Raw genomic sequence first — 13,747 nt, 5'->3', positions numbered from 1 at the left:
TATTTTAAAAGGATTACGACGTACTTATTTTATTAATGAAAAATTATTCTCATCAGTTATTATTTACTACTCCATACTCATGTTTTATGAAAAATACTTTGATATTTTATAAAAAAATTTATAGATATAAGATGTAAAAGTGAATAATGATTGATGTATAACATTTCTCTTTATTAATATCTCGCCATCAATACGATCCCATAATTCCTTTCATTTAAAGAAAAAATCTATTTCACCGTTATAATTTTAAGAATGGTGATAACTTGGATATTGCATTGTAAAATTCCTCCTACCACAAAGTCTACACAGTAAAGTTTCCATAACATCTTTTATGGTTCTGAAAAATAAAAAAAGAAATTCTACATATTTAAACGCAATTATTACAGCATACGAAACATCAATGACTCGATTCGTATTATTATTATTATTGTTACTGCCCTTTGATGAGTCCCAACTACCTCCATTAAATTCACATAAAAAAAAAAAAAAAGGGACTATCTTCGTCATTCCGGCCAACGCCAGTACACGTGTCGAAAAGAGAATAAACCTCAGGAATCAAAATACTCAACAGCAATACCGACAGAGAAATTTTACTTGTAATCTTTATTTTAAAAACTGTATATACAAGTTCTTTATTAGAAAAAAAAGTATCTGATAAAAATATTATTATAATTTTTTAAAAATTTAAAAATAAACTAAATTTACAATGCAATTTCTAAAATTTCATTTGTATTCAAAATTTATTTCAATTCATCTCATTTTATCATTATAATTTTTTTAAATTTTTATATAAAATATAATAAACAATTCAATTTTTTTAAATTCTAAAATAATTTTTTTAAATTTTTATATAAAATATAATAAACAATTCAATTTTTATTCTACTATTTACAAATCATTTCAATTCATCTTAACTAATTTTTAAATTCATATTAGATTTCGTTTGGATTATCAATTTATCTCAACTCATCATTACAAATTTTTTAAATTCCAATATAAAATATAATAAATAATTTAATTTTTTTAAATTTTAAAATAATAATAATATTAAAAAATAATATTTTAATAATAATATTTTCTCATCTCAATTCAACTAATTTCGAACTTCAAACGCGATTGTTCTTAGAATTGCTCGTAACGATATAAGAAGTCCACGTGCTCACTCCGTCGATGCTGAGCCAGCGAATTTGAGGAAGAAACACAGAAGGAAACACAGAGTGAATAGAAGCTAGATTCAAGAGACTTGTTGACAGCCAATAGTCGAACAGCACACGGATAGTTGACGTGGCTAAAGATTTTTTGAAATCCCGCCCAAACCCGGACTTCAATTTCTTCGCGATTCAGTTTTAATTTTAGTTGTCATTTTATTTTTTGGGGGGGCACGTCCTCTTTCCAATCACCCTCCCCTTTCCCTTCTTATCTCTCTCACGCACGCACCTCACCAACAAAGCAAAAGCGTCTCTCTTTTATTCTTTCTGCGCCTCCTTGCTTATCTTCTCCTTCGAAAACCCTTCCCTAAGGTAAGCCACCGACTCGGCCTGTCTCACATCGTTTTCCAACGGTTCCCCACCGGTTTCTGACATTTTTCGTCGTTTTCGTACAGAAATCGTCATGAAAGGTGGCAAGTCTAAGGCTGACACCAGAAAAACCGACAGCAGGTGAGTTTTCTTCTTAGTTAATAATTTTGGACCGTGTATTGTCAAGATTTGTTTTGAATATTGCGATTCAGGTCTCATTTTTCTCGTACATTAGCTAAATTTATTTTTATTTTGTAAATAATATTAACTATTTGCATATTTTTCCTTTGGGATTTTTTCTTAGGCTGAAGAGTAAAGATGCTGGAGTTGGCAAGAGACAATCGAAGAAAGCTGCAAAGGATCCAAACAAGCCGAAGAGGCCTGCGAGTGCCTTCTTCGTTTTCATGTATGAATTCTAAATCTTATGCCATATATTCACAGATCCGCAGTTTTCTCGTTCTTCGATTTTTCTTTTCTGTATTTTCCGGATTCCTTATTTCTGGGAGAAAAATAATTTTCTTATGTTTGGAATGAATACATAAATAAAGGGAGGAGTTTCGGAAGATATACGCAAAAGAGCATCCCAACAACAAGGCCGTTTCCGCGGTAAAACTAACCTCAGGAACTCAGATCTATTCGTTTGTGGTTCTATTGTCCGCGGAATTCGATTATCATTATTGGATATATATTTATTTATTTTTATATGAACGATTACTAGGTCGGTAAGGCGGGAGGAGAAAAATGGAAATCGATGTCTGAATCCGTAAGTATTTTCATGACTGACTTGAAATAATTAATAAAAATTGAGATTAAGCACTAAATGCATCGCTTGACGGCATATGTCGAAATTTTTAGGAGAAAGCTCCCTTTGTAGCCAAGGCAGAGAAGAGGAAAACGGAGTACAACAAGAACATGCAGGCTTACAATAAGAAACTGGTACGTAGTTTTGTTATCTTGTGTTAGATAAATTAATCGTTGTTTTGGTAATCTTATGAGAGGTTTTGAAAAATTGATTTGGTTTTTTGTTGCGATAGGCGGGAGGAGGAAACGGAGCGGATGATGAAGAGTCCGACAAGTCCAAGTCCGAAGTGAACGATGAGGAAGAAGAGGACGAAAGCGGCGGCGAGGTATGTTCATTTTGAATTTGGATCGATAAAATTCTTAAATTATTCGATCTTTTTAAATGGAGTTTGTTTGTTTGTTTGTATATGTAGGAGGAAGATGAGGATGAAGAGTAGAGAAAAGCGCGGGCAGTTTGTCCATGATAAAATAGCTGCTTTTTATTTTTTGAAATTTCACGTAGAAGTAGAGTAGATAGAGAGAAGAAGGGATTAGTTTCAGGATCTTGCTGAATCCCATATGGTTCTGTACCTAATCTTTTCGTTCAAATGATGTAGTTTGAAATTTGCCCAAGTATATCCTGTTTATTTCCTTGCCTTGAATCTGTTCTCCTGCCCTTCTGGAGGGGAGAGGTGACTTGGGAGTTGGGACCAATAGAAATATCTAATTTCTGGCGATAAGTAGAATTTTTCATTAATAAATCTTCGGAAAAAATTGCAAACTCGTTGAAATTATGAATGTTAATAAAAGTAGAGGTCAGAAGTGAGGCTGTGTGTGTACACCTGAAATCTCAATTTGATCTCTCTTAAATATTATAAACATTTTTCTAAATAAAATAACTAAGTTAAATTAGAGTAAATCCAGAAAAACTTTTGCGGAAGCTCCAAATTAAAATGTATTTTTAGCTTATCTCAATTGAATCTAAGCCTTAAAAATCAATTAAACGAGGACGTGTGTTTGCACGTCTTTGAAGAACAGTAAATACATATCTCCATCCATTCTATAAACCAGAAGAATTCTTTACATGTCCGTATGAATTAACACCATACCATACAAACTTTGATGCACAGCCACAATTCACTATATGGAAATGAATATATGTTCTAAAGAATTGAATAAGCAGGAACACCGGGGCTTACGAGCTTCGTCTTTGCTGTTCGCGCAGCACTTGTTCTGCCATAGAAGAGAATGACTTTGCTGTCTCTTGCATCTCTGTAGCTCTCATGTTGGTTCCCTGCTCGATGGAGCAAAACATTCCATTTAGTTCAATACTCTTTTAACACTATTGCCACCCTTCTCTTCCTTATAGTTGTACCATGTTAATATCAATTTGGTGATAAATACCACATTTTCAATTCCTGTAAAACTCTCTTTTCGGAAAAGAACTTTAACATTTTTGCATAAAAAAGATGACAAACCCTTGGTTCCCCCGCAACTAAATTATGGAGTTACCTGCAACCTCTTGTAATTCTCGTGCAGCTTGCTTTCTGCCATTTTAGCAGCACTAGATTCCTGCAGCCAAAGACAAAAAGAAATTACTTGTGCACTTTGGCCGTACATTGATACTGCAAATGACAATATAATTTGATGAAGCAAAACATTCCCCAAACTGAATAGTTGTAATATAATATTAGAAAAGTCAAAAGAAATTAATTGGGCTTACACCAGACAAAGAGAACCCATATTTCTTCTTAATTTGATCAACAACACCAGCCTTCTCTTCTGGTTGCTCTTCCTTGCTGGAACTCTTCTGGTTCTTGACTTTCATCTTGTTAAACTTTCCTGTAAAATTGAAACATTTTTTTCCCAAGTCAACTTGTGTATCTAGCCAATCTTCTAATCGCTGTCTTCAAACCATGAAGCTGACGCCCTCAAGACTGTGACCCCTTTTGGCAATCTAAACATTTGCTCATACAAAAAATCATATATGGGTTGAAAAAAACAATGCTTTGAACACGTAAGATGTCTACTGTCATTCAAAATGGTCTCAATTTACATTTCCCTTGTAACTTGAATCCATTTATAACGGTGTTTTTAGTATTGGGTAAATGATGTAGGCAAACTCCAATTCATTCCCCCTACAGTAAATGGATATTTGGAACACATATTGCCTAATGACAAAACATGTCACAAATGCAAATGATGACAAATATGGAAAGTATACCAATGGAATTTCATTGCTGTCTCATGCAGTGATATATCTTATAATTACCTTTTAAAGCCTGTAGCTTGCTTGCAAGTTTCTGCTTATTAATAGCTGTCAACATGTTCTGTTCTTTAGGTTTTTCTCCAAGATCCCCAAGGTCGATGTCATCTTCACAAACAAAAGACAACGTAGTTGGCAATCTCAAAGTTCCATTTTGGGTTACAAAAAATGATAAAATAATATCAGTGCTGGCATTACTGTCTCAAGCATGTAGAGAAGGGGACTAGTAGACAGTAATGCAAATCTTACCTATATCTATGTCAATCTCATCCTCATCGACGGCCAGGTTATCTCCATCCCCAGTATCACTTAGAAAGTTAGCAGTAGAAAAGATGATTTCAAGATCTTCGATGCTTGCTCTAGTAACTTCTGTTTCCACGTCAGGTACATGCTTTGCTTTACTGCCTGTAATATCTTTAATGACAGAGCTAAATATACCCTGGCATGCCAATGTATAAAATCTTTATATCCAGAATTTATAAGGTCATGTAGACGTATTTGAGAAATGATCAAATTACCAATGACCAATTGCCGTCTACCTTTTTCCTTTCCTTGGAGGTGGTGGGTCGGCTAAGAAGCTCTTCTTGTGAAAGCTTCAAATCTTTCCTGTAAATGTGGCTGACGGTGTCCAAAAGCCTGGAATAATAGAAAGAATTCAAGAAATATGTATAAATAGTGGCCTCAAATGCACTTTTTCATTGCTCTCTCTCTCACATAGATTCTTAAACAGAAGCTATGGATAAAGGAAGTCCTTCCCACTTGGGAATGTCCTTCTGGAAAACCATGACAGAAATCTCGTATAAATAGATAAATAGCTTGTGGCATTTAAGAGGGGAGGGGAGAAGAGATAGAAATAAATAACCGAAGTTATTTTGAAGTGCATCTATATACCTAAAGATTGTCCTCTGGAATAAAACTGAGACAACAAATATTTCCTGATCACCATTCACCTGAGCATAAAGAAAGCGAAGTAATTGGTCTGAGCATTTCCAAGATTAATCCTTAGCAACTAATTTGAAACGAAATAGTAAAGTCCATTCTATCTGTACCATAATAAGTTCTCCTTGACATGAAGCACAAATCGAAATGTCAGGCAACGAATTTGGTCTTGACGAAGAATAACTGAAACCTCTAATTGAAGTCTCCTTTATCAGAGAGAGTTCTGGCAAGGATCTAAACTTCACAAAAAAATATATGTATATTAAAATGTATTAAATCACAATTTCCATGAAAGACACACAAATGGACACTAGAGTAATTAAATGTTTTCAAATCACATATGCATTCATTTATAAACATCAAGACTAGCCCAAAAAAGCAACCCAAAATACTAGCTTTTGCTAACTAGCCTACAACCATGTATAATGCTGCTTCACAGAAAAATTTACTCAGAATATCTAATAAGATTAAATCTTCTTCCTCTTTTCTTGATATGAAATCACTACAAGCAAAGAGCAAAACATGGCTAACAGTCATATCTTCCATTGTAAATAGACTGTGCATCCCTTTCTTTTCTATCATATGGAGCAGGAGTCTATATATCTTTCACTTTTACAATACACGTGGCATGGCAATTATGACTCCTTACTCATCTGATGTTTATTGACAAAAATTTGGGGCATAAAGATTAAGAAAATTATCCTCGCCTTATTTGAATTTTTCCACTAGTAAAAAGGAGTATAAGCCCAGCATCAGAGACTGTGTAAAATGTTGAAGCCCAGCAACAAGAAGAGGTTTGAAACTTTTTCTTGTAGTGCACCTTCTTAACTCCCTGATACAAAGGAGAAGGGTATTGTCGGGTATCAGCTAATGTAGATCCCCAGTTGATGACTGCCTATATATATATAAAGCACAGGTTACCTGAATGACATGTGTTAAAGAATAGACATAAACAGCTTTCTCAGAACATATCAATATTAACTGCTTTGGTATGGAATCCTCCAAGGCATTTCCTTTACTAAGATCTTGACCACTTGATATATTAGAGCTTTGAGCTAAGATATCCTGCCTATCTGTGAAACAATAAAAGACAATTCTTTCAATCGGATTGTTCAATGTCCTGAGTATAATAACTGACAATCAAAGAGGTAGTACTTAAGGTCACCACTGTGTGACAGTATCATTTATTGACCATCCTGTCAAGTAGAAACCCGAAGCCAGTTGCACTTACCCAAGATCTGCATGAACAGAGCTTTAGAAGGTTTCTTAGGATGAACACTGGCAGTGCTCAGTGTATTTCCAGTATCACTATCAAGTGCCAAGACAGATGAATCCTTTGTTGCAACAACTAAAACTTTCTTCTCAAAACTGTGTAAACTGCAGGTTTGGAATTGGAGAGAGATGACACCAGCACTAATTTCACTTGCAATATGGTTTTGATATAATAGAGTGGATGCTTCTATATCAATTACTGAAACCTGTATAAAAAATGAGTAGACAGAAGTAAATTTATGTGACAGTAACATAAAACCCGATGATAGACAGCCTACTAGGAAAACTGGAATACTAGCTGAACTCTATAAATATAAAAACTATTTAAGAAGTGTTAAACTAAATACAATTAAGCCTCCAGCAGAAAAGTACTATTATACAGTGAAAACTAAATATAGATATCAGTGTCAGCTGTTTAATTATACAATGTCCCACACCCTAGTTAGTTGCTCCCGACTCAAGATAGAAAAGAGCAGGGCTTTTACCTCCCACTAATTGGTTTTTAGCCATTAGTTGAAGCTAATTAAGATTATCAAAGCCCTGTATGCTAATAACATGGTACTTATAAAGTCCACGCTTAACCTAGCTATTTCCTATCAAAACTTGTTCTTGAAACATACTGTCATCATTCAAGATCAACCATATTAAGGTTGAACTCAAGATCTTTCCCATCCCCCAGCCACACCCTATACCACCCAAGTGAAGGTCTAGGGGCCTTTCAAGAATTCTATTAATTATACCTAGATACAAATGTAAATAACAATTCATTAACCATAAAATAGAAGGGAAGAGCCAGGAAGATAAAAGTGAATTTACAAGTCCTTGATCAGACCCAACAGCAAGATGTCTTGAACTGTGGCTCATGTTCATAGAAAGCACCGAGCCATTAATCTTTATAAGTTTAACCCTCTGGATGATGTGATTGTTTCCTTTCTTTGTACTTCCTGCCAAGGAAAGTTAAAAAAGCAATCATTGCCTTTGGACTAATATGTGAAGCAACAAAACTTAAGAATTAAAGGCAACAAATTTAACTTCATAGTTGAACCATGCAATTAATAATACCTGAGAACGACATGAAACTGTTTTCTGTGGCATATGGCTCGGGTTTAAATTGAAAGATGCGGACCTGAGGATCGTATATATAGTATAAATACCAAAAATCTCCAAAACACCGAAAAACTGATTAAACTTCAGAAATTGACATGGCAGAGACAATTCACCATTCCACTCTGATCTCCAGAAACAAGGAGCCGAGACTTGCCATCAAAATACAATGCTGTCAGTGCTATACCACTTAATGAAAAATCATCCTCACTCTGCATTAAAAAGAAATAAGTACAATAAGCACAGCTGAAAAACTTATATCCATTACCTTGGAACAATCTCGCAAAGCAATTAAGAAATTTACTGCCTTAAATATCCTTCTAGGTTGCATTATAAAATCCCAAATGAGAAACAAGGACATGTTCATTAAGACGTCTCTTTTTTGGTACAAGTAACATGCCCATTATGTCAGAAGTAAAAGAGGTTCAAATTTAACTTCAAGTAGAAACTACTGGGTCATTATTCATTGTGCAAAGCCTATTCATCTCTTCATCCTCCAAATCTCCTCTTTCACGACTCTAGCTTATAAATAATAATAATAATAATAAAAATCATTGTAGAAAGTATGTTCTAGAGTGAGAAGTCTAAGCAGTAGTAATCCAGTCAGTGGTAGGAACAATGCTAGTCAGACTAATAAAACAAAGTTAGCAGAGGAATAATTGTTCCTACTGATGTAAATCACATAAGCAACTAGTTTATAACTTACCTGTTGCTTCAACGATAAAATTGGGAGAAGAAAGGGGCATGATACATCCCAGAAATTCATAGCACCATCACTATGTCCAGTAATGTACAAGTTTTTAACTTTGGAAAATCCACTGAAATGGGCTGAATTAAAGGGACTTCCATCTTTCTGTTTTGTCTCGGAGGGGAGAAGTGGTGGAATATTTCTTGCCATTTGAACATAATCCTAAAATGATCAGAGATATCAGAAGACTAGATCACCAAACTATTAAGAATAACCATATAAAATAAGGAAAATAATGCATTGAGTCTATCGCTACCTCATCTGCAGGACTAAGCAAACAGGTGTCATCTGTAATAAGTTTTGCTATTGTGATGCTTGAATCGGCAAATGGCATCTTCAATTTGACCTCCTTTGGAAGTGAGGGTGGGGACCTAGATTGACATTGTAGAAGATATTTTTCTATTAAACAATCATCATAGGCATAAACATGTCCTGATTTTCCAAGCAAGAGGAAAGAATCTTGTTTATGCTTGCTTTGCTCACTGCTTGAAACGATCTCCATGTCAATACAAGGCTCTGACAAATGAAGTCCCAGCTTAATCGTGCGAGATTCAGTATTCTCATTCAACAAGACAGCCTGCCTTGTCATAATGAATTTGTTTACAATTTCATCCGAAATCATGACTATATGCAAAAACCCAATGCACATTGCATAGTTATGATCAGCATGTAATCTTGATCCAAACAAACCCAAAAAAGGGGAAGGTAAGCTGATGTTTGCCAATAAAAAAGGGGATGGGCTTGTTTGAAATTTCTATACTATGTGATTTTGATTGTGTTATAGGTTTCAAGCTACCTCATCCGACTCATACTATTACAACAAGACCAATGGACTCAAGTCTCAAAGACTGACAGCTTTCAAAATGACTATCTAGTAGTCCATCTGAATGCTGAATAATTCTGCACTATATCTCATGAATAGGGCATTCTCATGTAAATGAAAAAAAAGCTATTATTGAGAGACTGAACTAATACATATGATAAATCACTAAGGAACATGTCAAAAAATGAACATATTAGCTTCACTGGTGTACAATAGTATTGCTAGGATACCTGCAACAAGTTTGTTGATGCAGAGTTAATGGCACCCATAACATAAAGTCGACTTGCTTTCCCATCTGCATAAGCCCATTTTAATGATGCTATAGGAATTTTGTCCATCTTATAACCTAGATTCAGTTTACATATAGGGCCATTTTGAGAACCCTGGTTTGATGCTAATTCAGTATTTGCGGTATAAGGAATACTCCAGATGAAAATCTCTCCGTTGCTGTACCCAACAACAACTTTACTTCCAAAAGGGCATACCCAGCATGCAGAGGTCACTTTTTTTCCTTCTTGATATAGTGACTGCAACATATTTCCACCTGTGGTGAAAATGGATTTGCTTTCTTGAATTTCCCATAATGTAATTACGCCATCTCTAAATATTATAAGAACCCTGCATTTAAACATAACAAATGAGGAAATCGAGGATTTTCAGAGATAATGAAATAAGGTTAAAAAAAAAACTCCATCATTCAGAGTTTGAAAAAAAAAAAACAAAAGGGCAGCGTGTTTGGTGAAACTACCTCTTACTTTCAGCCGTTGGTTGAGGTAAAATATGCAGCACAGCAGTATCGCCAGATCCTTCAGTTAGATCCCCTACACAAGATCATTGAGCACGTTAGATGTTACAACAAAAAAGCATTGTGTGTAGGTTATTATTCTTATTAATTCGATCCCTCACTGGCTCTCCATGGCTCTTCATTGGTGAGTCTTTGATAACAAGATCTCCCCATCAAGGAAAACCATGGTATGCAAGAAAATCCATGGACAAATCATTCGAAATATAGAGTCAAAGCAACATAGTTTTAAAAAAACAGAAGAACTTTAACAACAAAAAATTGGACAGTAATGTATCTCACCATGTGAAGCTGAGAGAGGTATAGTGTATTTCATCTTTTCTATAAGAAATGGTTCTTCATGAAGCTTCAAAACCGAAATATTACCACCAGAATCTCCAGCGTACCTGCCAACAAATATACCACACTCATAATTTAGTTGAAGGTGGTGCACGAATCCCAGTTTGAAAGGCTATAACACTTACATGTAGAGACCATGCCGCATTACTGTGAAGGAGGTAATATCTTCCTTAAAAACGTGCACATGAGATAACAGCTTCTTGTCTATGTCCCAAACCTAAGTTATAATTTGGTTTGCAAGTCAATTCCCAGAAAGCATAGACCGGGAGTAGATTTTGTTCTTATGAAAGCGTAACAATACTGACAGACCCTCCCATCAAACAGAGAAAACCGGCCGAACTCAAAGAATCAGCAACTAGTCTAGTGGAATATACTTGCCTCGAGGAGATTCTTGAAAGTCACGTTTAAAAGGATGCCTTTGTTCTCCACGAACTGAAGATAAATACCATTACTGATATTAGATAAATAATCAAGATAGATTTTTTAAGACATGAAGAAGAAGCAGTACACATCATGACAGAAGAAGAACACAAGACCTGTAAAAATTTGCTTGGTACCATCTCCTCTGATTCGAGTAAAGCTTGAGTGTTATCTCTTCCAAATAATTTAGTTCGGCCATCCCTGAGAAGGGTGAAAAACAATAACACTTCCACGTTTTGGTGAAACATAAACATCTATAGATTCAAAGGAAAAGTAGCAACTTACATGGTAGAAATTGCAAGTATCTTCTGAATGGAGTCATAAGCGAACATAGTAGACCCCGATGGGATCCCATAATGGAACACAACTCGTGGGTCTATCTCACTCGATTTCAAGCCATCTGAAATCCCTCCAGGCTGCAACACGAAGTGGCAATTTACATATACCAAATCCAAATAAAACTGCCCCACAATGCTATATAGTTACTCTAGCATTGAGTTCTACCGGTACATGCTTCTAACTATTATTTTACTCAATCGAAACATCACAAGAACTGTATAAATCAATTAAATTGTTATTTTTCCTCCGTTCTTCACATCTTCAAAATCTATGGTAAATTCAAATACACTAATGCATGGTTTCTTCCAATTAATACTTTTATGGTAGTCCTCAGAAAATAAAATAAATTCAAGTGCTCTTATTAATCTTTTCAAAGAACAATGTATATTTTTTGGTGACTAACATGAGTCTTTAAGGGTAATTTAGAAGATCTCCCTGAAAAATGGGACTATTATCGAACTTTAGCTTTTGTAGCATAGTAAAAATATAATTGAAGAGTCTGCCATTTGATGAGATTCGTTTGACCGTCCTTTACTACTATTATAAAGAAGACGTAAATGGGGTAAGTAACATATTAATACCATTTGCCACCGCCCTTCACGTGGGCGTGTTGACTGCTTAATTAATTAATTTATTAATTATAGCATTAAATCCATCAAATCTTCTTCGGACAATATTTTACCGATGCCCAATCATCAATTGGCACCTCATCAAGTTTACATTGTTCGATCTCTCCATCGAAACATTCGTTAATGACAATAACTACTTACTAAATACACCACAACCTATTATAATAATAATAAAGATAATAATAATAATATTATTATTATTAATATTAAATTGAGTTTGCTTGTATTTTGTGTGACGACTTGTCTCTTGAGGATAAGAAGCAGATTTTTCCTTTATTTTGTCTTCCTCTCAATGATAAATATTGTCATGTAGGCAAATTTGACAACTACAACGTGGATGGGGGCGATGTGTCATGTTTTAAAAACCCATTTTAAAGGATTTTGGAGGGGATGATACTTGAAATGACGCGAGGTTTTAGGTTAAAATAATGTTACAACATAAAATATTTAATTTTCTCTGTCCTGCATGTTAGAAAAAAAAAATCTTTAAAAAAATAGAGAAACATGGATTAGGTAAAAAAGAAGAAGTTACAAATGTAAAATAAAAGTCTTGTATTTTTGACAATTGAAAGAAACAAATTACTCTTTACGTACATGTTCTTGGATGGATGGATGCCATACGTTACTTCATTTATAACATAATAAATGCATGATGAAACGGATTGCATTACTCCATTAATTATTGCCATAAAAACATCAATGGCATATCGGAAAAGCGAGTCAAGATTAATGTCATGATCCAACAGCAGGCAGAGATCATGACTCGTTTATCATTTTGATCAGAATTTCTCTGTACCTTTACCCACAAAGCTAAAGACATTCGGCAAAAATAAATTAGAAGCACCTTGTCACCGTTAATGCAAAATTCACCACACATCACACTGTAAGATCTGATCAACTCAAATTATAAGAGAAAACGTAAATTAAAAACTGGGAAGCAAGATCGGTGACATACATTAATGTATTAAACTAAGCGTGATTTGCAGAATCATGCATGTGGGAGAATATTATTCAATGACATGATATTTAAGGATGGTTTTCTTTTTGACAAAAACTTCACAAGTAGAAGTACTACAGGTACTACTAGAGCAAAAGCGAAAAACAAACAAGAACAGTACTGAACACCAAAGCTTGGAAAATAAAAGAAAGGAAACAAGAAAAAGCAGTGATCCAGATAGAAAATTAAAGGACAATCTTGATGATGCTCAAGAAAAAAGGTTGAAATCAAAGAAAGTGAGAAATCAGAGGAAGTGAGATCAAGCAAATAATCGCAGAGAAGATGATCGATCACTAACCTTCTTTGCAGCCTTCTCGACAAGCTTCTTGACAAACATTGGATGATGATCTTCTGAGAATAAACAGCCCAGATGAAATTCAAAGTGCCCAAGAACGACGAATACAAAGAATAGAAAGAAACACGCGACTGTGAAGAAACCGAAGAGGGTTGCAGCGGTTGATTGCAGTTTGCTTTCTTTATAGTATTCTTTATTTATAACAAGTTGAAAAGAGGGGCACCAAATAGAGCGGTTTTTTTTTAATAGACAAACAAAAAGGGACGATCAGGATGAGAGAGGTTTGTACACGTGGAGGTTGATTAGATGGTCGAAAACATTGCTGTTTAGGATCAATTTCGACCGTTTTACGTGGTATCCAATTCTTAATTAAGCTAAAAGGAGAAACAAAAGCCAAAGGCATTAAAAGCTTGTGAGTGACAATCACAAGCAAAGATATATGAAAAATGAAAAACATTCGTCACTTTTTACAATATA

The 13,747-nt window shown here is 34.7% G+C and overlaps 2 protein-coding genes across 4 annotated transcripts; one reads left to right on the top strand and one right to left on the bottom strand.

Annotated features, from left to right (window-relative positions):
- Positions 1–1,357: 1,357 nt before the first annotated feature.
- On the top strand, positions 1,358–4,787 carry LOC121260675 (HMG1/2-like protein). 2 transcript variants are annotated; one of them, XM_041162625.1, is made up of 8 exons: positions 1,358–1,520; positions 1,604–1,658; positions 1,822–1,923; positions 2,066–2,123; positions 2,236–2,280; positions 2,373–2,453; positions 2,552–2,639; positions 4,637–4,787. In XM_041162625.1, exons 2-8 carry the CDS (start codon positions 1,612–1,614, stop codon positions 4,693–4,695), a joined length of 480 nt encoding a protein of 159 aa, XP_041018559.1. In that variant the 5' UTR covers positions 1,358–1,520; positions 1,604–1,611; the 3' UTR covers positions 4,696–4,787. The 2 variants fall into 2 exon arrangements, with proteins under 2 accessions (XP_041018559.1, XP_041018560.1); XM_041162626.1 differs by lacking the exon at positions 4,637–4,787 and adding an exon at positions 2,730–2,933 and having other exon boundaries at positions 1,360–1,520.
- LOC121260674 lies at positions 3,316–13,455 on the bottom strand. Of its 2 annotated transcripts, none has more exons than XM_041162623.1 (24): positions 13,274–13,455; positions 11,296–11,426; positions 11,127–11,211; positions 10,969–11,022; positions 10,716–10,807; positions 10,534–10,637; positions 10,198–10,270; positions 9,680–10,067; positions 8,883–9,203; positions 8,585–8,788; positions 7,995–8,090; positions 7,837–7,900; positions 7,591–7,718; positions 6,734–6,980; positions 6,424–6,575; positions 6,210–6,334; positions 5,613–5,736; positions 5,455–5,513; positions 5,103–5,199; positions 4,813–5,002; positions 4,570–4,671; positions 4,021–4,139; positions 3,810–3,869; positions 3,316–3,591 (listed from the first exon to the last, which is right to left on the bottom strand). In XM_041162623.1, exons 1-24 carry the CDS (start codon positions 13,310–13,312, stop codon positions 3,493–3,495), a joined length of 3,153 nt encoding a protein of 1,050 aa, XP_041018557.1. In that variant the 5' UTR covers positions 13,313–13,455; the 3' UTR covers positions 3,316–3,492. The 2 variants fall into 2 exon arrangements, with proteins under 2 accessions (XP_041018557.1, XP_041018558.1); XM_041162624.1 differs by lacking the exon at positions 13,274–13,455 and adding an exon at positions 11,686–11,805 and having other exon boundaries at positions 11,296–11,434.
- Between the last annotated feature and the right edge of the window lie 292 nt (positions 13,456–13,747).

This window comes from Juglans microcarpa x Juglans regia, chromosome 4D (assembly GCF_004785595.1).
Source record: "Juglans microcarpa x Juglans regia isolate MS1-56 chromosome 4D, Jm3101_v1.0, whole genome shotgun sequence".
In the NCBI taxonomy this organism is placed as follows: Eukaryota; Viridiplantae; Streptophyta; class Magnoliopsida; order Fagales; family Juglandaceae; genus Juglans; species Juglans microcarpa x Juglans regia.
This window is presented reverse-complemented; position numbering and strand designations above follow the sequence as displayed.

Excerpts from the sequence above, each read along its gene's own strand:
- LOC121260675 (XM_041162625.1), top strand. The coding sequence starts at position 1,612 with ATGAAAGGTGGCAAGTCTAAGGCTGACACCAGAAAAACCGACAGCAG. Across the intron at positions 2,281-2,372 it reads GGAAATCGATGTCTGAATCC|GAGAAAGCTCCCTTTGTAGC; the intron begins GTAAGTATTTTC and ends CGAAATTTTTAG. Across the intron at positions 2,640-4,636 it reads AGAAGAGGACGAAAGCGGCG|AGGTTTTTCTCCAAGATCCC; the intron begins GCGAGGTATGTT and ends GTTCTGTTCTTT.
- LOC121260674 (XM_041162623.1), bottom strand. The coding sequence starts at position 13,312 with ATGTTTGTCAAGAAGCTTGTCGAGAAGGCTGCAAAGAAG. Across the intron at positions 5,737-6,209 it reads AGTGGAAAAATTCAAATAAG|ATCCTTGCCAGAACTCTCTC; the intron begins GCGAGGATAATT and ends TGTGAAGTTTAG. Across the intron at positions 4,672-4,812 it reads TGAGATTGACATAGATATAG|ATGACATCGACCTTGGGGAT; the intron begins GTAAGATTTGCA and ends TTGTTTGTGAAG.